This window comes from Embiotoca jacksoni, unplaced genomic scaffold, assembly GCF_022577435.1.
Source record: "Embiotoca jacksoni isolate LCO1_2020_lvr unplaced genomic scaffold, fEmbJac1.0.p SCAF_12, whole genome shotgun sequence".
NCBI lineage: Eukaryota > Metazoa > Chordata > Actinopteri > Embiotocidae > Embiotoca > Embiotoca jacksoni.
Window position 1 is genome coordinate 17,175,168 of NW_027185252.1, and position 24,106 is coordinate 17,199,273.

Consider the following 24,106-nt stretch of genomic DNA (forward strand, 5'->3'; position numbering starts at 1 on the left):
CTAAATAAATGGATTTACAGCAGCATCTATAATCAGTTATTTGTGCGTGCATGTTTTGTTTTTTTGCAAACAACAAACAGTTTTGAGAGTCAAAAATAACTTCAATATTTATGAAAGATTGAAGAATAAGGGAGCTGTTGGGGGACTCTAGCAGGATTCCTGATGCACACTAAAAATATCTACATTTTAAATTCTTTCTCAGTATAATGTGCTTTTTTCATTCAGCACTAAATTAACTCGTTTTTTTAACTAATTAATTAGTGACCCAACAGTGTCACGGAAACGATTCTCTAATTTGAGATAATTAGGTAAAGTCGTTAATCGCTGCAGTGTGAACCTTGTGAGCCGACCTGTGAAACATCCATTGGACTCACTAATTGACTGCCTGTTGTCATATTTCACTGCTCCATCTAGTGGCCGCTCGGCTGCACATGACGTCGGAGCGCCTCTGCCTCTTCCCTCTCCCGCTCATTAAATTATTTATTTATTTTGTCACCGTGAGAGATAAAGTGCCAGTGTGGAGCAGCGACATCGGTGGCTCTTTTACAACAACGGAGCATCGCCGGAGACGGAGCGCTTTCACTCAGCGCGGCGTTCAAAGTTGAGCGCGACACGCCGATGACCTGCGGGCATCCTCCGGGGAAACTGTGCATTTGACTGGCTTAACGAGCGTCAGTTTCCATCTCTTCACCGCACATCATTTGTTGCTGTCTTCGCTCCGCTGTCCAACAGTCCGAAGGCTGTGCTTCAACCGGCGCACTGACGGATACGCACAGACTCCGAGGATCACAGGTGAATTATTTCAATGTTGCTGCGAGGGGATGCGGCCCTTTTAAATATGCATGTCATTTCTTCAATGCTCAGGTTTCACAATAACTTAGTTCAGTGGGGGAAGGACTGTCCGGTGCTTTCTGTTCTGACTGCTGTTTGTGTGCGTGCAATAATGATTTCACTAACTCAGTGTTACAGTAAAGCCACCGTGCCTGCCTCAACATTAAACTGCATCTATCACCAAATTCCATGCAAATGAGCTTGATAGGGGAAAACTAATAGAGCTTTGTAGAAACCATGCTGGAAAAGGCTTGTTGCACCTGTGGAGACTACATGGGCATTAGTGTTTTTAATTTTTAATTTTTTTTTATTGAAATAGGACTGAGGATTTTTCTAAGAAGCATCAGAGGCTGCACAAAGACTCTGCCTGCTTACACACTTCAGGATGCAACATCCAGTCAACACAGCAGAGCAGGCTGCTGCTGAAATCGAATAAATTCAATGTCCAGCAAAGTAGGAGGTTGAATGATGATACGGTCGCTCGAATCTATGTCTTCTTGTAAAATTACAGCTGCTTTTTTTTTTTTTTCTCCATGAATGCTGTTATTACAGTTATGGTCACTGAAGGGGAATTTGTGCACATTTTTATTAAAATGTCACTCCCGCTCTGGGTGTCATCGCTACAGATGAAGACTTGCCCATCTCTGTCACCTCATCATCTCTCCTTGTTCTTTTTTGAGTGATCCTGAAAATAAAATGCTGATTTCTCCTCTTCTTGCTTTTTACATTTTCGCCTCAGATTTTTCCTGGCAGGCTTTGTGCACGAAGAAAATACTCACCTTATTCCGCTGCACATAATCTTAAGATTATATGACAGTTTTGCAAGGGCCATTGGTTTTGCATTGCATGTTCAGGCAAACTTTCTTCTGATTTGGGTCACTCGTAAGATTTAAAGTCAGAGGATAAAATTCAATTAGACAGCCCTGCAGCAATCTTTACTCACTGGCAGATGGCTTAATACACTTGGATCCTGCCTTAGTGGCCCTTATTGCTCTAATTGGATTTCATCTTTTCACACTGTTTATCTGTATAAAAATGAGTTATAGAACGTGGCATTATTAATTCAATACTTCCTCAGCCCTGTCAGATCCAAGCCCACTAGCCACCACTGTCTAAACATTTCACGTCTCATCTCCCGTGATCCGCTTTGTCATAAATTGAAGTAGACCTCAAAGAAAATTGTTGCGTTCCCCATGTGGCATCGATGGCATGTTGGGTCGTTGGAACAGTGTAAGTAGGAGAATGTGTAATGTGCAATAAATGAAGTGCACACAGTGGCGAAGGCCTGTGTGTATGTCTGAGTTAATTCTGGCCCCGAGCAGATGGTTTTCCTCTCAATGACATCCACTTTGATTTTACAGAGGGACAGTTGAAGGAGTTTTATTCTCCAAGACAATGTGAATGTGATGTTTTTGCAGGCTGATTGTCAGACATGCTTGCAATACAGAAATCCAAACAAGGAGGAGGCTGTAAAACATGCTGCTGCATCACTTTCTCTTGGTCTTGGTCTCTTATCATTTGCTGTGAAAAAAATTTTCTCAGTCAAATTGCAATGTTTATTGTTTTAAATGCCACTCCTATTAATTAAGACTGAACAATAATTTGAAATTAACAAACAGGCAGAAAGATCTTAGCCTGGGTGTGGAAAATTCCTGGAGATGAGAGCGCTGCCTCTGTACATTTGGCCCTATTTATAGCCTTATTGTGTGGTGTGAGTGAAACAGCTATCAACCTCATGGAGAAAACCTTCCTGAGTGACAGCAAAGAAAAAAGCAAGAGGGAGGTCAGCCTTTAGTCAAATGAAGCGCCAGGTTTGTGTTATTGAAGCCTTGCCAATTCAATTTATTTGAATAGTAGTGTCTCATTAGTCAAGGTAGAGCTAAAATTGAACTCAGATCTCAGGTTGTGTCTGGACTTATTGGCCGTATTCACTCTGCTGTGTAATGAAAACGACAATAATTTATGAGTCATAAATCAATGCGATAGTGAGCATCATTGGAGCGTGAACTAGGAGCCAGGTTGAATCTCTGCCTGATTAATCGTTGTTGCTGCACCTCAGTGGTCAAACGGCTTGTGTTCAGCAGCCTGAGATGTAAACAGAACTTCGGCCTTTGACAAGGGGATTTATATCTACAGAGACGATAACCATTGAACGCCGTCCTGCTGCCAGACACCGAGGTTATAGTGTTCAGTTCATTCACTCCATAAAGCAGGAAGCCACAGCAGCATTTAAATGTCAGTGGAAAGTGAGAAAAACACCTGTCCTCAGAAGTAATAGCGGGGGGGCTGGCAGCATTTAAATTTGCAATGTTAATAGTGGACCAGCAGAACAAAATTCATTTTTATTATTCTGAGATAATTATAATTTCCTGCAGCTGCATGGTCACAATTTGAAGGTAACATCTATGATAATTGAAGTTCACGGTGTGCAGAGCTTCCTAAAGCCAGAGCAGGTGATGTTTGAGGAGGAACCGTTTTTGATGTGTCGTAAAACACAGGTGATCTTCTGATGAGGGTTTGGCTGCCTTTGGAAGCTGATATGTTTTCCTCTATTGAATTCACTGGAATTGGATTTTTGGACTAGCATTCATCATTTGTAAATTTGACCTCGTTTATCCCCAGAAATATGAATCTCCATTGGAAATAAAAAATGCTGCTTTTGATGGCAGGGTAAAAATACATGCAGGGTTTACATAGTGTTTATTTAGTTGTAATGAGGGAGAGTGCAGTACATCAGGACAGCCCCGCCTAGCAATAATCGGATAGTCTTCATATTAAAACAGGTTGTTTTCTCCAAATTGTCTTTGCTTCCTCATTGTGTGGTTGTAAAATATAAATAATTGTTATTTTTGCTCCTTTTAAATATTTTTATGACCTTATTAAAAAACAATTTATGGAAATATATTGAGGTGAAAACACTTCACTTTGCTATAAACTTAGTGTGAACATTTTAATGAAGGTGACAAAACACATAAATGACCATAAAGCATTGCTGATAAACCAAATAAGAACATATTAAATGATAACTGAATGTTTACGTGGGCAATCCAAACAGATATAATTACATTTTCTTTGCCAAAAGGCATATTAATATTAATGCATGTTTTACAATTATGAGATTCTGCAACCTGAAACAGAAGCAACACATTGTTTACTTTAGCAGGAGTCTGAAACTTGTCATCAGTTCAAGATCAGGCTTATAATTATTAAAGTTTGAATTATGTTTTTCCAGCTTTTGGAGACCTAAAGACCTCAAATATAAGTTACTATATCGCACACATACTTTACAGATAAAAGCCCATCTGTAACTCTGCCACTACTTTATTATTGCTCACAGAGTGGTTGTTGTTTGGTTCTACGTGTTTTGATGTGATGTGATGTTGTATTTCATGGAAATCTGCTTCCTCTGCTGTTGAGTTTCCAGCAGAGATCCTCCTGCAGTTCGCCAGGTCTCAGGTTCGAACTGAAAACCTTCACATCCCCGGTCTGAGTGCCGGCTGGCTGCAAGCTGGCAGCCTCAGTGGTGGAGGAATTACAAAATGAAACGTTAATTTGAAGTCTTGTACAGCTCAATCATGAAACTTTAAAAACATGATCAGGGATGTTCTAGTAATTTGTATGTTTAAGACATATTGTACTCCAGGGGTGTACAGTTGGTTTACAATTCTCCCAGCTTCTGCGAGCAGCATTATTAATTAATCAAAAATCTATTTATGAAACACCATTGGATTTCAATTTAGCACAACAGCAAAGCCAAGCGGAGGTCTGGATATGATTGTAGTTATTATAATGCAGTGCAGTACAAAACGCATGCTGCTGCATTTTTTTTTTCAATTTAAAAGAAACTAACTGATGCTTTGAATTGTCCTTATTTGTTTTTTACTGAGCCTTTTTGGCCTGACTTCAATGCCATTTTATCACGTTGTGTCACTTGATAATTGCATAGACCTCTTGAGTATTTGGAGCTATGCAGAATACAGTTAGCTGCCAAGCTGAAGTCGAAAACCACAAGTCCATTTAGCTCCGTGTGGTTATAAAAATGTGGCTGTTCTTCGAGACAAAAATACACAACTAATTTTCCAGTATTATAATGTTTGTTTTCCAAAGATAATTATTGTGAGCTGACAAGTGTTAATTGGAGAGTTGTTTTTCCTGTTACAGAGCTGATTTTTTTTTTTTTTTTTCTTGCACTGAAGTGGGTGTTGAAATGTGTCAAGTGTGAATGAACTCAGTGATGTTGGCTTATATAAACTCTAGTTTAGTGTTGATTGATGGCTGCAACCAGTGGTTAGTATATAAGGCTTTACTGTGCATGGGTTCTTTCAGGTCACGCCTGACTGACTGCAGCTCCACTTTTACTATAAAAACAGAGTTACTACATCGTAAAAGACCGCAGAAAATGGTTGCAGTTTGCCACACATTGTGTTCATTGTGCTCAAATTAATACTTTTGCTCAAATTTAACATTACACAAGCTTCTCCACTATTCCAGAGACAATGTATTGTATTTTTATGACACTTCATAGTGTTTTTTTTCTTCCTGTCAGAAAGTCTTTGCAAGCATTGAAGATAGAGCAGTGAAGCAAAGAAACGGAATTCTTTGGCGAGCTGTAGGGCAAAGATAAATCCATGACCTTTCACCAAGTGGCTTATATGCAATACGATAAATATAAGAAAGTTTGCCATCGCTTGAACCCAAAAAGTGGTAAGAAAACCTCTCCACAAAAGCATCTGGAAAATGTTTCACAGTAGGCTCTACAGTAAAAAGGACACGCAGTCTGTGGGTTTCACTCCAGTCTGACAAATTCCATGACATTTGGCACGCATTATGCCGCGTGGTGGAGAATTAATTAGACAGACATTTAGGAAAGATGTGATCTGTATTATAGAGATGGCATTAGGATGTAAGGAATGTAGCAGACAAATTAATTTGCAGGGGTTGTCAAGATGTTGATGTGGTGGTAATAAATGTAAATCTTAAAGGTCCCTTAGTGTGTCAATTCAGACTTCTCCTTCTTTTTGATTATGAAAGCGAGTCTTTAGGTGCTGTATAAAAACTGTGAACGTGTCAAAACGAAACTGTGAAATGCAGACAGCCGGTATATAATAACTGTGACGTTTAGACTTCTGTAAGTTTGTGATGTCACAAACTCTCGTTCATGTCATATGTCCACCTTAGGCATGGCACACAGCCTGTTCTTGGTAGAGCTCCAGAGAGAAGCTGAACGAAAAAGTTGTAAAACTATATTGACATGGTTTTTGTACTTAAAACCACAAAAATATCTTCTTATGGATATCAAGACTGAAAATAAAACATAAAACACAAGTGTGAAATATGGGACTTTTAAAGGGTACAGCTCTATAATTTTCCTGTTGTCAACAAATCCAATGAAAACACCAAAACCAACAATGCATGCATCTGTCTTTAAGTACTTTTCCATTTCGCTACCCTATTTGTAACCATCAGAAGCGAAGCCACTGATTTCTTCTAAAGGCGTTCATCTTTAAAAACTGGTCACGAATGCAGTGGTTTCTATTTTACGAATGCTATGCATTTCCACCAGGCAGCAGGGCACAGAAATTTGAACCAAAAGTTACGCAAACGGACTTAAATAGAGAATTTGTTGTGGACTGTTTTCAGCCATTAAATAGCACACATTTGATTCTACAGTGAGTCACATCACCAGCGTATAGCCGTTAGCTGGTTGGCAACACCTTGACTTTGTTGTGTGGCGATTGACTAATGGAAGAGAGGCTTTAGTGTATGTCTGTGCTTGTCTGGATAGGAACAGAATAGATATATGGGTCAGTACAACAGCTGACTGGCTGCGGTCCTCTCTGACCCAACACATAAACAAAGATCAACAAGTTATCTTACTTAGCACAAGGGCTAAATAATTTAGTTGTTTTTGCAGGTGCACTTTTTTTATGTTGTAAAATGCACAACACCTACTTGTTATATGTGGTGACATGTACCAAGTCACACTAACATGTTCACTAAGGGGATATTTTAACATGAATTTGCTACACTGGTGAAGAGCTAAACAACCTACATTGACATAAACAGGCAAAGACGCACAGACACCAGCAGTGACTCACACACTGTACAAACCCTGTTACATTTGGAGTCGACTCAAAATAATTAGTTGTTGGTTTTTCACGAGATTTGTTGACAGTGAGACAAATATAGACATATTGGCAGCCTTGTGATGGTGTGGCTAGTTGGCTCCAGGTTGCCAAGCAGCCCGGAGGCCACCCAGAGCTCCGTCCTGGCCGAGAGCAGCAGCAGTATTAGTGTGACAGCTAGTAACAGCTGTTACGGCGGAGAGGTGAGACTGAGAAAAGCCAAATGAGGTCCTTTTACTAATGAGGCTTGGGCTCATCTCCCTCTCTCTCGCTCAGTCTCGCTCAGCTGCAGCGGCGTTATCGGTATGCACCTCGTTCTGCTTCCTCTCAGTTCCACAGCAGCTCCAAGGATTCTGCCTCAAACATAGCAATTCAGCTAAAACACAACTCAAATACCACTGGTGTGCCAGCAGTCAATTTCAGCCTTTTTCCCTCAGAGTGGAACAGAATCCATGAATATCAAAATGCATAACTTGGAACATATGGATAGACTTTGGTACCCTTAAAGTCAAATAGAATTAATGAGGATTGCTGACCCACGATTATGAATATTACCACATGATTAATCGTATTCGCCTGCTGTTTACTTAATGCTTAGCTGCTCTTCACTTGCCGTTCAGGGATCCTAATCACTCTGTTGGAAATTAGCTGTGTTCACTGGATGTTGACAAATGAATCAATATGGTGAGCAACTCTTAAACAAGCGCAGGCATGACTTTACAGTAAATTGTCGAGTCAATCGATGCGGAGTAATGTCACCTCTTTTCAAAATAAGCCGTGAGTGTCAACACGCCTGCAGTCCGCTAAACAGAGCTCAGCGGTGACGCCGAGCATTCGGTGCGAGCGGAAATGAATGGAAGTAGGCCATCGAGAGCAGCAAAGCATCATAGCAGGCATCTGAATTTCAAGACGCCGCAGTAAATTAAGTTAAGCAGGAGGCAAAAACAAAAACATTTACTACAGCTTTTCAAAAATGTGCAACCTCTGCAACGCCAGCAGTCAATCCTGGGCTTTTACTTGACTTCAGCTGTCTGAAAACTGTAGATACAGACGTGCTTTAACTTCCAATTAAAACAAAATAACTGAGATATTTAGTTGATTTCTTTCAGAGAAAGTTTTAATGCACATACACCTCTTTGCAAAAGCTGGAGCAGATTTGTCTTTGTTTTGAAACTGATATGGCTACTTCTCTCAGTAAATTCATCTTTCCAGACCGGCATTATTTTCTATTTTCAAATCAATTTCTCCTTTTGTACAGTTGATTGTGATTCATTTAAAAAAAAAAGAAAAAAAAAAGCAGACATTGATCCCGATTCTTTGCTCTGTTGGGGGAGCAGGAGCTTAGGACTGTTACATGCAGGTTATTTTCCTTTTACCCCATCACTGCTGGGACCGATTGATGCAGGGAAGTGTTACAGTATGAAGCGGTATCGATCTCCCAAATGTGAATACTCCCTGTCCTGATGATCCACTTCACTGATACTGCAGGCCTGCCTCACACTCAGCGAGATGTTTGCCTGACATGATGAAGCAGTGCTCTGAAGTCACCTGAATTTCCTGCTCTGTTCTAGAGGCTAAATGAGACAAACCCCGCTCCTGGGACAAAAAAGCGACAAAATACCGAGCACATAACCCCAGTTTAATTTTCTCTTTGCAGATGGACTGGCTCACACCTGAGATGTGAAGTGTGTTATGTGAGCCAAGGTGTTTTCCCACCTCACTGGTGGTGGGGAGAGATGCTGCACGCCGTTGCCATGACAGCAGAAGCCCTCTTTGTTCTTGGGTTCCTGATGAGCAGCACTCAGTGCAATCCTATAGCGACCTTACCAGGGAGCCGACAGCGTCTGGAAAGGGTGTTGACCCAAAGCAGGGATGACAAACAACAGGACAAGCAGACCCCAGAGGAGCTGCTGGGATACGCCTCCCAGCAGCAGCAGCAGCCGGGGGAAATCAATGCTTTGGGCCCCAACAGGACTGCTGTGAACCGCACCAGGCCAAACCTCAACTCTCAGACACGAGGATCTAAAGGCGGAAAGTCCCAGGAGCTGTGGAGTGAGCAGGACAGCCTGAACCAAATAGACGAGGGCCCCACCAGTGACGTCACCCTTTCCCTGGACGCCATCGACGAGTACGCGTACCCGGACTACAGGGGGAAAGGCTGCATGGATGAGAGCGGCTTTGTGTTTGCCATCGGCGAACAGTTCACCCCGGGCCCCTCGACGTGCCCTTGCCTCTGCACAGACGAGGGCCCTCTGTGCAGCAAGCCAGAATGTCCCAAGGTTCACCCTCGCTGCATTAAAGTGGACACTAGCCAATGCTGCCCGCAGTGCAAGGAGAAAAAGAACTACTGCGAGTTCCGGGGAAAGATCTATGCCTCGCTGGAAGAGTTTAAGGTGAGCCCATTAACTGTATTCACTCATTTTTGACATGCTCAAACTTGAAAGAAGTGCTGACAGAACACTCAGTGGAGTTTATCACAGGCACTACACAGAAACTAGTTACCTTGCCTTGCAGCATGCAAGCGAGCAGGCAGGCAGATTTATAATGGCAAAGGTCAGCACTTGTCTTTTTCTCCTCACACAACACGGGAAAATTACCGGAGGCTCAATTTAGCAATGCAGCTTCAGCAGAGTGTTTCCATATTCAGTTTGTTGATACACATGATGGAGTTACAGTTATAGTAATGTTACAACTCTGCAGGTGCTCTGCAGCTGCATGTGGGTGTTTGGAAGAGAAGACGGAGAGATCTTTCATGTTTTATCTTCTGACACTTCTTTGAAAGTTTTCACCGACGATTGCACCACAGTCTTGGTGTTATTTTTCTTATTAGGCGATACATTTACAAGCGCCTAAAGCTCCTCCTTATGTTGGCGAGTATCTCACCAGGTGGTTAAGGTTAATATGGGATTTCTTCCTGTAACTCAGAGTGTTGCCTCGAGCTCTTTGTTGAGCTTCTGCAGAGGGAAATCTACAGAAAGCTTGACTTCCACGAGCAGCATATGTCAGCCTTTGTGCCGTGTGGAGGGAGAGTAGGGTGGTGGTGGTGGTGGTGGTGGGGTGGGGGGCACTTTGAAACTTAGCAACAGGCAGGATTTTATGCTTGATTGCTACATTCTAGGGCATTGTGCTAAGTGCTATGTCACTCAATTTTTCACAGTGGAGAGGCATGCGTAGGCGTGAGCCTCTGCAATCTACAGCAACGCCAGGAGAATTAACCTTTGCTCTCCTGTTAAGACTAAAGGTGTACGACTTTATACAAGTGTTTGCTAAATGAAACCTATGACTGGGAACGTAGGCGCTGGATGTAACTCTAACTCTTTATTACTATCACACTCCCGGCTGTTGTCCCACATGTTCTATTTTGAAGCGTACAGGAACGCTTGGATAACCAAGTCATTTCTAACTAGATTCAAGTCGAAAATTGGAGGCATCTTTCTTTTGTTTTCCATTCCTGTCGATTTCTCCAAAACCCCTGATTGGATAGTGAGGTTCAATTCTGGACTCAGCCCTCTCTAAAATGAGGCATTCGTTGGCAATGAAGTAGATAAATATGGGACTTCCCCATAGATGTAGCTTTGTGACAGTGAATGCACCGCACGCTCTTAAACAAGCCAGACAGGCAGGAGTATTCTGTGTGTGTGTGTGTGTGTGTGTGTGTGTGTGTGTGTGTGTGTGTGTGTGTGTGTGTGTGTGTGTTTTAGAGAGACAGATAGCCGCAGAAAGATAAAGCAAAACAGACACAGAGACAAACAAAGAGCCAGAGTCAAAGATAGCAGGAAAGTAATTAAAAGGCGACGACTCTTTGTTGTCCGTGTGTACATGTTTCTGTGCGTGAACTGTTTGTCAGGGTGTTAATTGCTGTTTCTTCTCTGCTATTCAGGTGTCCCAATGTGAGAAGTGCCGGTGTGAGCCAAGCGGGGAGGTGTTGTGCTCAGTGGCAGCGTGCCCGCAGACGGAGTGTGTGGACCCGGAGTACGAGCCGGATCAGTGCTGTCCCATCTGCAAGAGCGGTGAGTGGAGACGATATCTTTCAACCAGGCTGCGGTGAACGCTCCTCTTTCCCAGCACAGACTGTGTCCTGTGGAGCTGGGGGCTGCTGCGTGGCTCCACTAGAGCGGGCCAGTTGTCAGATATTTTTGCTCAAGGGCACCTCGACAGGAGCTCTGAGGCCAAGGTAGCACAACCCTCATTTCGCTGACGCACAGCATGCTGCATTGCAGTGTGTGCAGTATCTTGCCACACCAGATCAGTTCTGCTTAAATGAAGTCACGCCAAAAAATAGGGTTAATGAGTTATGATCTGTGGCCGGTTCTTGTTTAAATCAGTTCCTCATGTGTCTTAATTTCACATAATGACTCAGTCCGTTTAATGAAGGCTGCAGCGTATGTTCCTTATCCGCCGCTACTGTCTGCTATGAAGTATTTTGTGCTGTTGGGGGCTTCATTGAGATTATGATCCTATTGGTTTAAGAGCGTTGGCCTGTCTGAGAATAAGGAGTTCTGCAGCTCACACTCGATTATCTGAAGTTGTTTCGGATGATTCCAGACAGCACGTCCTAGATTATGTCCCCTTGTTTTCTTGCTGTGACTCTAATGCAACATGGCAATGTCAGCAACATTGCTTCCTTCAGCAAAAAGAATGATGACTTGCGATATGTATCTCTGACTTGGGATCTTAAAGTGGCGCAGGCTGTCTGCCATAAACAAGAGCAAACAATCTGCATGAAAAAGAGAAAAAACTAAGAACAAATATCCCCGCTTGGCGTAAAAATGCTTTGTCTGTATGAGCCACTTACGAGATGACAGAACTGATAATATCAATTCTGAGAAAAACTGCAGGCAAGATATTTTCATTTTCATGCTGTTTGCTGAAACTTTTACACATTAAATGATGAACACAAAAGAAATAGAAGAAGAAATGCGAAAAAGCTTTATCCTCAAAAGAGACATACAAAAAAATATAACTGGATTAAATAAACTAAACCCCTTATTCAGCATTATGACTATCTACTCTATGACTTTCTTCTTAGTTCATTCTAATTACATCCAGAATATCACATTAGGATAATTCATTTTAACCTCATAAAACATGATATAATGTACATTAGCCTTTGCTTGTAATGAATGCTCATGACTTGTAATCAATCAGAGATTGTCGCACTCAAATTAAAAGCCTGTCTCACAACCTCCAGAGATAACGAGACCAAAAAAATTGGTAGTCTCTCAGCATCACTCACTCTATTAATATTTGCCTGCTGTAATCTTGGGGAATACATGTTGGTCCTTTGTTCCCATTTCTTTTTTGCTGTTCACCCTTTTTTAAAAAAAAATTATATATGCACATATTGATCATGCTCAGAGTGCTTTATACAGAGTTTGGGCACTGCTCCATATTTCCCCCTGTGAAATGCCCTGTGGGTTTGCCGGGTGGTATTCATAGGCACATCAGTCGAGCAGACAGATGTAGATACAGTGCGGTCTGTGCAGAGACTTGTGGCAGACTGAGGAGAGAGCGTGCATCTGTATTCAAAAATCCCACTAAATCCATGGGCTCATTCACCCGATGAGGAGTTCCACTTTTTAAGATGGCATCAGTCCTTATTACCATAAGATTACCACACATTACCATGCAATAAACAGGGCTCACTATGTTAGAGACACAAAGTTGCCTCACCCCAGCTAGCACTGCCACAATTTATGTCATAGAAATACTTGGATTACTGGAGTCCTTTGGGATTCCACAACACTGACTTTACTCATTAACATGGTGAGCACTACTGAGCCTGTAAAAACAGCTTGTTTGTTGTTGGCTTTGGAGTAGTTTCCTAAATTGATGACCCTAATCTCAGTTTGAGCTGGGAGATTTCATATGTCAACAGAAACTCTGCGCTACAAACTGGGAACAGTTTGAAATCAGCAGGCTTTACCAGGCTGGTATGTTTTAACAGAGTATGCGATGGGGAAGTAGCTGCTGGTTCTGGAGGTATTTTTTCCTCCACTGTCAAGTCCATCTCAAAAATGTTCTTTTAATTATGTCCTCAATTGGAGCTGGAAGTGGGTACAGAAAAATGCCTCGTCATTTGGTTTCATATTTCGATACCAAGGCTAAATCAAAACAAACATGTTTTAATTAAAATGCATAACTTCTGCTAGTTTTATGCAGAACTGAATCTCATCTCGCAGTGAGCCACAGCATTTACCATCTGTAGCATCTCCTAGGTAGGGACATTATTCAGTTTCAACTTGAATAATTCTTAGGTTATTATACATCTTATTTCACTCTTTTCCAACTAATCTTGGTCGCACACCTGTCTGAGCAGGAACTGGAGGCCTCTCTGTGTGCAACTGGCTAGCTAGCATCTGTGATGCTCATCATGTGAAGCGTTTAGGGAACAAAAGTAAATTGCAGCTTCTAGTGAAGCTTGTATGAGAGGTGCGTAGGGGACATCTGTTAGTAGCTACAGAAAACAGAAAAGTCACACTTTCCCCTTCTAAATTGCATGAAAACTAAAGATTTGTACCATAATGTAAAACATGTAATTTTCTTTTTCTCAAAATTTATTTTATAAGATACGTATTGAAAAAACAATAGTTAATATTCCTCCATAGAGAAATACTAAAGCCTTCTGGGTAATTTAGCTATAGTATTGTTTCATCTTTGTTTTTGACAAATCATGTCAGTTTGGCATGAAGGATGTGTCTAAATACAGTTGTAGAGCATAATTTCTGAATTCTAAATTAATTAGTAAATAAATGTAAGTTCCAGATTGTGTTATCAGTTTTATCTACACCGTAATGTTTAACTTTCATCCGCCATGAGCAAATCATTTTGCTGAATTTTAAGCTTGTTGACGAGATGGTTGCCCCCGAAATGCACTTTGGGAGTTGTAGTTCTCCCTCAAAGGTTTTAATGCACACGTTATAGCTTTGATTTTATATCAAATAAGCAGATATTCTCTCTTGACTTGTACTGATGATTTCAAGCATTAGCCCTGGTGCTCTAATTTGTTAACATGGTGTTCCTGCTATACACACAGGTAATGTGCTTTGGTGTGTCACTTAACATTGCCCATATAAAAATTAACTGGCTCTTTTTTGGTGGAAAAAAGAGCCCTCAAAATAGCTCCTTCCCCTTTGCAACTCAATAAAAAACACCATTGAGTTGCATTATGGGTATCTGGGAGGCTTTGTTGCAATTCTGTGCAATTCTGTCTTTTCTGGGTCCACAAAATATATCAAAGTGAAGTACGACATGACTACAGTGCCCCCTTTAACCTGATTGTATTTTTTCCTTTTTACACACAGACCTGTATGACACTCAGCTAAAATTAGAAGCATGTTCCTACATCGCCATGCAGCCTCCGTCAGCTCCGTCTCACGCTCTTTTAGCGTAATCTACAGGAGCACTATGGTATTTATGAAGATGCAGAAAGAGCCTTTGGCAGCATTTTCGCCTCATTTGTGGAGCAGTCAGGCTACAGTGGTTTTAAAGCTGCAGCAGGTGAGATTTAAGCGTATTTTTAGAATCTTGCCTATCATTTAGACCTACTGACTCATTTCTGTGCCTCCTGCTGGTGTTTTCACATTCTCATGATAGCTGTGAATATTCGAGCTCAAACTGTTAATGAGGCACAGTTTGTATCTTTGTATCGGTGTTGGACGGGGAGGATTTCTGGCTGTGATTTCATGATTACGGCAGGCGGGGTTGTCGCCGTGTAAATTGGAGGTACACCTTTGGCAATCACCAGACATGTTTATGAGAGTTTGACGCCAGTCACCTTTCACCTATTGGAGAAAATGGAGGTCTCTGTCAGGGAATAATCAAAGCCATGTGTCTTTGAAGACTTAATTGCCACATGATTGCATTTGCATTCGCTGCTCATTTCACACAGGGCTTGACACCATAAAGTAAACATAATAAACATGTTAAGAAATTAACTACACAGGGGATACCTTATTAAATAATTGGAGAATATATTAATTGGATGTAAACAGAAGTAAATGAGACACAATTCGAAATGGCACCACTGATCTTCCTTCAGCTTCCTTCAGCTCCTATCAATATCAAAACAATTACACATCAGATTTCACTTTGTCTTTTATTCATGATGCTTCTTTGCCAGGTATTGCAGACACCACGATTTAAATGCTGAGGATCATTGATTGTCAAGTCCCATCTCACTGCCGTTGATCATGCAGTGCTCAATATGAGATAGCGCTGAAGTAGTAGCTCCGTGATGAAATACTGATGATGTAAAATAAGGTTATTGGAGGTCGTCGGAGAGTTCCCTCCTCTTGTTCTGTTGTTTGCCTTGTCTACAGCTGTTGCTTGGAGTGGAGGCAGATGTTAAGACCTCCCAGGATCTCCGCCGCATCCGAAGTGTCACATCAAAGCTAAGCTCATTAATGGGATAGAATTAAATACTCATCCAGATGTGTAATACTGCCAAAAAGGAGAGGAAACTGTGTCATAGAGTTAAAGAGTGTGAACAGGAAAATAGAAAAAAAAGCACAAAAAAGGAGATAAAACGTAACAAACGAGGGGAAAGATTAAGATAAAAGCTCAGATTCATTCAACAAGTCATCCCTTCTGTATTTTACTCTCATTTCCCAGCAAATAGCCGGACTCCTCTTTCCCATTTTTCCTCACTATTGATATAAATCACATTGAAGTATTTCAATGTTTGATAAGTTCATCAATTATGCACAGGCATTATCGTGGCCTTTTCAGGCATGCAGAATCAATGCTTATGGCAGAGCACCCTGCCTCAGATGTGTTATTCAGCCTGTATGCAAGGAGACACTTGGGGAAGAGCCAGGGGAGGAAGATGAAAGTAAGAGGTATCGCTAACATCCACCCCAGACAGTTGTTCATGAATATCAAAGAACAGCTGTGAATGGAGGCAGGTTCTCATCATTTTTTTCTCATTATCTTAAAGCAGTGGAACACATTGCAATTAAATGGTCGCATACCCTCTAAAGTTTGCGACTGTCTTTCGCTCATGAAGTTTAATTAAACAATATCGATTCATGCAAAGAACACCCAGTCAATACAAGTCAAAGAGGAAAAAACACATTCACGACCGGAGGATTGTTTTTTTCCTTTCGTGCTGCCGATATATTTGTTGTGTTGTTTTCCTTCTTTTTGACATGTGGGTAAAGACATGGAAGTGCTTGTAGCCAAGTTTTTTCTCGCTGCATCTGCTTTTGAAGAATGGTTAGGGAAAAAAAGAGAAAATCAATGCAGGAGAAGTCTCTCTCTTGTCTGCACCTCGGCCGCGGCTCCCTCCCTCTTGTCCTTTGCTCTAGCAGAGTATCGCCTTGGCAACGCATGAGGAAACAAGTGGTGCTCTTCAAGACTCAGACATTAGGGTCAACACTAATCTGGGGGGGATGTGATAAACAGTCTGAACCGGAGCCAAAATCACTTCAAATAGAGCAGCACGAGACATGGTAGCCTGGTTGCCAAGAGGGATAGAAACTCATTTAAATTAAGAGGCATGATTCATAAAGGGCGTTTTAAGATGTGGCAGGTTTTTTCTTTTTGATGGAAAACATCAAAAACACTTTAGTCAAAGGGAAAGTGTTTATTTGGATGTGGTTTGTCCATTTAAAGCATCCCGCATCTCACCCTGACAGTGCAGATAAGGAATAGTGCAGCAAACAGAGCTAATCTCAGTCAATGAACGCACAAATGAAACTCCTTTATTGCTTGCTTGTCGCCAAACCTCATACCCCTTAATGACTGTAGCTACACCTGTCAAGCAGCTCAGACTGTGCACACACACTGCTACTAGGAATTGAATTTCCCTAAAAATCCCAGAAATGTTTCATTTAATATTCAATGTCACACCAAAGTTGGCAAAAGCCGGCTCCATGTTTTTACCTGATGTCCACAGATTGTGTCGGGTGAAATGAAAACTGTTGCCGGCAGATTTCATCAGATTGAACGAGCCAGAATAAGTACTGAAATCGTCTTTCCGGCTGATTCAATTTAAAACAAAAAGCATGTGGAAGTGTCTTCAATATGCACGATGGTTACATGAATGATATAATGCTAAAAAAAAAAGCATAAAGTTAGCCCCGGTGTTGTAGTTTTAAATCAGAATGTCAGAAAATATAATTTGTTCCAAGATGTTTCTTTGTTGTTGCAAGAGAAAGGAATGTGAGGATGAGGAATACCTGATATAACTCTATCTAACACAAATCTGATTGCAGTTTCCAGAGTGGAGAAAAGGACAGAACTGCTGATATTAGTCTAATTTCCCACGATGGCTCCCACGCTGTGGCTGCTCCAGATAACTTCCGAATGTAGCTCGCAACCCCGCATAATAAAGCTACTGACATCCCCCTCACATTTGAAAGTAACTCAGATTACTATTGGAGGTCATCAGTGACTGTGTTACTGTTACAAGCTTACAGTTCATATTTGAGCCATACACTGTAAAAGTGAATGTAGACAACATCTTGTCCATTTTCTTGTCTTTAACAAGAGATTCTTGCTAAAAGGTTGCTATGAAGTCACAGGCAATTATCGCAAATGACAGGGAGCAAAGTCGTTTGAGGAAGAAATCAACTTTTCCTGCCTTCTTCCTTGGTAACTTTTGAGAATAAAGCAATCAAATGAAATAAGTGATGGGTAGAAATAATAGCCCATTTATTTTTAATCAAACATGTAGTTGTAGAATATTTCAATGAAGACAAAGAGGGATACATGGGACAGGCTATGACTCAAAACTAAGCGCTTCACAAGGTGGAAAGGCAGTATATAACTATTACAGTTAGCATTTCTTCTGGTTACTTTGCACTGCACTGGTCACACATAAAGATGGTCATTGTTCACAGTTTTTACATGGGCAGAAATCTAAAGCTTGATAGGTACACTGTACTAAGCTGTGATTGGACAGTTGCTGTTTTGGGGGTTCATTTTGCCAAAGGTTAATTACAGTACAATTATTGCTTCCTTTTAAAATATTGAGTTTCTTCAGCATAAAAGACATAATGAAGTCTAGTAATAAATTCAGTTTGTGGTGTCTGTTGCTATATGCTGCATAATGCCTGTAAGTCATGAAGTAATTAGGAACATTAATTGAAGTGTGCACTGATTTAATCTTGTACATAAACTGGAAGGGGAAAGTAGGGCACTGTGCATCACCTGGTAAATTCAATAAGGTTTTTTTTTCACCTTTTTGTTGAGTCCTTTCACAACACCACCTTTTCTTATCTTAAGGCCATGTTCCTTTCCATTACCAGACTTTGGAGTTATGGTGATTACAATAGAGAAAGGTTACAATAATGAAAATAATAGTTAGTCACATTATGTCTTAGCAATTACAGCACTGCTGGGTCACTGAATGTGTTTTGTCTGTTTGTTCTGTGTTATTTTCTTATTTGTCGTCCGAATAAAAGTCAATATTAATGCAAGTTAAGAATAAATTTTCTTTTTATTAAAAAAAAAAGCACAAAAAGTTATTTTAGGTTTGATGTCAGAGCTTTAAATATACTCTTAAACGAAGGTGTTCCAGTGAAGTCAGTCACCTGGACACTGCTGTGATGGCTGCCGAGGGTTGGTGGCTCCGTCCCCGTGAGGGACATTGGTTATGACAGTCACGCTACTTGTGCTCAGCTGTGTAGTTCAACCATAAAGATTATTAGTGGGCGCAGTCGCTAGAGACAACATATGCAAGCAAACATTCACATAAGGTGGCACTTCCATAAAATGTTACTGCTTTGACAGGAGGCGGTTTATATTTAAGTCGCAACCTATCTCACGCAGCATCTCAGAAAGAAATTATTCATAATGTTGTTAAATCACAGTATCTCCCCGCAAATTTCTCCCACTTCCTGTTTTTAAGAGGCAAGGTCATTTTTATTCTGCATTTATAATGCAAGTGTACTCAAGAAATGCATTAAGAAGAGTGATTTCTGATATTCTTCCCTTCCCATTACCTCATAATACGGCTCTGCAGGTTTTTAACATTTCAGAATTAAGGGGTGTGATGACAGGGATGTGTCCTCGTTTCCCTGTCTATTATCTGGTGCTGCTACAGAGCCAAAAGCCACAGGTGCTAATGGCTATCCCTTTCACACGCCACCCATGCCAACTTCTAACATGCTGTAGTGACAGTTTGAGTCCAACTGTTCATGCACATGCACAGTCCATTTGTCTCTGCCTCTTCGGGTGTCGTTGAAAAGCTTTTGTGAAGCCTGACGTGCCTATAAAAATATTTTTCTGCCACAGAGAGGCAGGAAGACAGAGTGATGGAGAGACGGGGATATATTATATTAATGAGGCAATGACAAAAAGCTGGGTATAATATGAATGGCAGAATAATCGGGTGACAGCAGTGAGTAAGCACAGTGGCGCCGAATGCATGTATTAATTAACACAAATGAGTGTCATGCTACTGAGTGACAGGCTGTGGTTTCATCCCAGCTCCAGAAGGAAGTGCTTTTGATTCATGTTGTGAATATATAATGAGCATTTTTCGCATCCAGCATATCTTTGACGTGCGTGTCTTTTATTTGAGATTCTGTGTTTTAAATGCTGCTAATGATGATGAATCAATAGCGACAGTAGCCTGGGCCACAGGATGAGTTGTTATTCAGATAGGGTGTGTGCGTGTTCATCTGAAGACTTATAAATGTGTTCGGGCTGACATTTTGACAGGCCTCGGCAAACTGTTCACATTGATTGATGTGCCAGCACGCTCCTTCTGGGCGCTGCCGTCCAATGAAATGCGGCGGCTGCAGCTGAAAGCCTCCCCATTTATCAGCATCTTAATTATACAACAGAGTGGCTCAAGACCTTGTTAGTCTAAGGAAAATGGCCATTGTTATGCTGTACCTGATGTTGTGGAAGCAATTCCCGCAGTGTTTATAGTTTGCCGTGCGGGTTGAGAGATAATGGATGATTTATGAGCACTTTTATTCCAGCCACTGGCCGAGGACAGAGGCACATTCACCAGACAAAAACTCAGGACCAAAGACGTTAATGCTGACGGTGTAAAGCTTTTGGTATTGTAGTCTTGGCAACTCAATTTCTTTGTACACACAATGTTAGCAGATAGAAGACGCACCAAAATAAGCTTTATTTCTTTCTTTTTTCTTTGCCCATCTCTTCGCCACTTACAAGGCTCAGTTCTAAACAACTACTACCTAACATTAAAATTTCCATTTGTAGGAGCCAATTTCCTGCTAAATAGTAAAATAAACAGTCCCTTAGGGTGCACTTCAAAACTACATTAAAGCACCGCAAAACAGTGCTTAATATGTTTTTATGCACGATTCACACACTGTGCACTCCAACCTTGAAATTACGTAAGGAGAGAAGTTGCCTTCAGCAATGCTTTACTTGTCGTGCAGCTGGTCCAAGGAGTACGATACAAAATTCAAAACCTTGCATGTGCACACCAGTCTGAATCAGAAATAAGCATGTGTTAAATGTTTTGAATCCCAAAATAGGTCAGTGGAAGAGATAATTGTGTGATTTGGGTCCTTGAAAATTCAATGTAATCACTGTAATCCCAGGAAGCATCTCTTTCCTGATGGCAGCGTGGACTTTCAGCATGAAAATGCTCCTCTGCATAATGAGTGGTCACTCAGTGGTCTGTAGAGCATGCTGATGGCCAATGGAAAATCTATTTTACACAGATACAAAGCCAATTGATGATTCACGGCAGATTGGGAGGCAGGTGTAAGAAACAATAAGAAATTCCACCTTTACAAGGGGAACCAGAGTGAAACCTCAAATTCTTAATGTTAAATGTGATCAGCATTGGTTCATTGCAAAGTAATTCACAACAGAAATGGCCGATGACACCAGCAAGCGTGTAAAAAATGTTGATGCCTGTGTATCCATTATTTTTTCTGTGCTACTTATAGTCCCAAAACCAGAACACTATTTTGAGAAACAAATCAGTGGAAGCCCAGATGTGTGAGCCCATTTTCCACTGAGAAATGAAATGAAGGGCAGCACATTCAGTCTCTTGTGTTCATTCTCTTCTTTGACTGACTATATTCAAGTTCACTGGGATGCCATGGAACTATCTTAAAGGAACAAGATAAGACAACTAACTGTGCTGAACCCCATATGGAAATTTGGTCAATGCAACAGATATGGCATCTAAAAGTTGCAGTAAAACAATAACTGAAGTCCTGTCCTACTTTTAAACTAGCATCTGTCCCATTGGCCTGCGTTCCACAATGCAGTAGTTTTGCATAGAGGCTTTTCTGGGTAATTCTGCCCATGTTCTCTTATATCTAATCCTGTGTATGCTCATATAGCCAATGAATATGTATGCACTGATACAATTTGAGCACTTTATAGTGTTGACCATTGTGTGTAACATTACCAGAACCTTGTGCCATACAACCCGATATACAGCGTGTAATAATTCACAGAACTATACTGTGTCAGTGTCATGCTTTGTCTCGCCTCAGGGTGCAACGTACGGTGCTTTAGGCTTGCTTTCTCGAACGATGGTCTCCCAGGGGAAAGTCCGGTGTTTGCTGTATTCAACCACTTCCAGCCCCCTCCATATGTGGACTTTATTACACATTATGTTTATGCGTGTAATACAAGGATCATACAAGCGTATACTTTTCACACCAAGGAGAGGCGAAATGTGGCACTGACACGGTATCCTCATGGAGTGACAGGTGTATTACACACTTCTGTGTGACACTGGGCTGTATAAAATACATTTGAAGTACTCAGCTTTTATTAACTTTATTTTTTTATTATTTAGAAAAAAAAAAAAAAAATTCCCCTCGGGGATTAATAAAGTAACTACTTAACCTAACCTAACAAGAGTAGTAGAGAATAGCACTAGTAACATAGATCAGCTTTTTGGAAAAAACTGTAAAAGGAGCAGCAGCCAACCAAGGCTACAACTCTGTCCTGAATGGAACTTTATGTTATGTTAAATCGTCAAGGACAAATGACCACAGTTGTTAAGCATGCACATCTGGCACCCTTAAAATACACAGGACGAACGAAGGCACTCATGGTGGTGGATGCAGCTAACTAGCATATGGCCTAAGGGGTAAGTCTTTAGGCCAGGGGTCTTCAACGTTTTTCAGGCCAAGGACCCCCAAACTGATAGAGAGATGGAGCAGGGACCCCCTACTATATATATTGTATAAAATTGTGTTTTATATTAAACTAGAGGAGTGCAGGAGGCTTGGAGGGACAGGTCCAGGCTAGTCTCGCGCTGTGAATGAACCGGTGCCCAGCTTGAGAGCTCCTTAAATAAAAACTGTCTAATCAACCAAACATTTTACGGACCCCTTGCAGTTCCTCTGTGGACCCCCTAGGGGTCGCAGACCCCTGTTGAAGACCTCTGCTCTAGGCTAACTAGCTTACGTAGATATGGTAATTCTAGACTGAACAAGTCACACAGTAAGGGAACTTAGTTTGTTATGACTTAACACGGTGGAACGGTGGCCTTGGTGGGTCTGGGAACAGAAATCACAGATGACTGCAACCTTAGAAACACAATGACTTTGTTCTTTAAAGTGACTGCAGCAGCAACATAAGAAGGATTCTGCTCTCTATTATGTGCACAGATAAAACATGAAATGACCCGACATCACATTTTTGTTCATCTAGTTTGACCAGAGCACACTTCCCACAGCATATTAAATCACAGGCGCAAAGCATAGTATTGTTATGAGTGAGAGTCTTATCTCAATAGTTTGACATGGTGCCGACAACACAGAAAAAAGGTATTAAATATACATAAAGTCAATTTGAAATTTCATTTTGAAGCCTATTACAAGTCCCGTTTTCAGTTTTGCACTAGTTTATGTTTTTCTCGTATCACCTACAGGACCAAATTGCTACGCGGACACAGCGGTGATACCTGCCGGCCGAGAGGTGAAGATTGATGAGTGTACAATCTGCTACTGCACATACGAGGAGGGCACGTGGCAGATTGAGCGTCAGGCCACCTGCAGCAAGAACGAGTGCCAGCGGAGCTAGAGACTGGCACAGTGAAGGGGGACATTGGCACGCAACACCAGCCCCAATCCACATGTCAACTCTCGGCCTTTCACCCAGTCTACCGGACATCAGGGTCGGACAGCAGCCCTCGAAGCATTTCAGCATTTATACTGTAGTCTCTCCTGTATTACTGAAAAAATGCTTTTATGAAAGTTTATAATCCACACACAGAATATCTATTTATCTATGTATTAAATTATTTATGAATATATACAAATATAGGGGTCATTAATGCTGAACTAGTGAAAAAATATTTTTTATAGCGTCTGTATTTTAATAAGCAATGTATTGGACCAGAGGTCAATAAAACAACAGAATGTATAGAACACACACAGCTGTCTTTGGAGGTGAAAACCTCAACGTCTCGACATGTGGTGTCATTCGACGAATCACACCCGTTCCTCTACCACCAAAGTGCAGACTAGACTATGTGCGATCCATTGATGGGTAAAGATTTGCTGTGTAGGTTGATCAGGTGCAAGGTTTAAAATGTTGATGGGAAAGCAGATGGAAATTCAAGAGGACTTGACTGTTTCCTGATTTCTTTTCTCTTTTATTTTGGATGTTCAAATGTGCTTTGATTTAAAAGTGCTTTTTTGTATTTCTCTTGGTACCGTGTGTTCATGTTTCAAATAAATGCCAACCTGTGCTCTATAAACGCTGTGGGTCTTCATATTGATGTTGTTTTGCATTTACAGACTTACAATTTAATAACAGTGTTCACTTTTTCTCCTGAATCATCAAACTATCCTTAGATGGAATGATCGACCTAGATTTATTCATTAAATTAATTTTTTGGCATTTTTGATATCACAGGTAACCTTTGAACGTGACAAACTTAAACAAATCCAAACTTTAGATATAAACATCTCTCGCTTTCAAAATTCTTGGGTGACATCCGTTTGTGTGAAAGCCACAGGTAAATATTTCATAAGTTGTCAAGAAGATATTATGTTACTTAGTGATGCTGTGGTTTCATTTCCAGGAGCCACAGGCATCACAATATAAACAAGAGATGGTGGAAGTGAGACTACTGAATCTCCATAGTTGCCTCTGGACATTCAACTCCATTAATAAAGGCCAGAGTGGACAATACAGTATTATTGATTCTAATCTGCTTCTAAAGTTTAGAAACTAAAAGGTCA

The 24,106-nt window shown here is 41.1% G+C and overlaps 1 protein-coding gene across 1 annotated transcript; it reads left to right on the top strand.

Annotated features, from left to right (window-relative positions):
* Positions 1 to 508: 508 nt before the first annotated feature.
* On the top strand, positions 509 to 23,623 carry vwc2 (von Willebrand factor C domain containing 2). Its single transcript, XM_069145202.1, has 4 exons — positions 509 to 792; positions 8,614 to 9,349; positions 10,837 to 10,966; positions 22,789 to 23,623. The coding sequence occupies exons 2-4, from the start codon at positions 8,693 to 8,695 to the stop codon at positions 22,938 to 22,940; spliced, it is 939 nt and encodes a 312-aa protein (XP_069001303.1). The 5' UTR covers positions 509 to 792; positions 8,614 to 8,692; the 3' UTR covers positions 22,941 to 23,623.
* Positions 23,624 to 24,106: the final 483 nt, after the last annotated feature.

What these genes read in the sequence shown, in the direction of transcription:
- vwc2 (XM_069145202.1), top strand. Translation starts at nt 8,693, where the DNA reads ATGCTGCACGCCGTTGCCATGACAGCAGAAGCCCTCTTTGTTCTTGGG. An exon ending in CCTCGCTGGAAGAGTTTAAG is followed by an intron (nt 9,350 to 10,836) that starts GTGAGCCCATTA and finishes TCTGCTATTCAG; the next exon opens with GTGTCCCAATGTGAGAAGTG. An exon ending in CTGTCCCATCTGCAAGAGCG is followed by an intron (nt 10,967 to 22,788) that starts GTGAGTGGAGAC and finishes TATCACCTACAG; the next exon opens with GACCAAATTGCTACGCGGAC.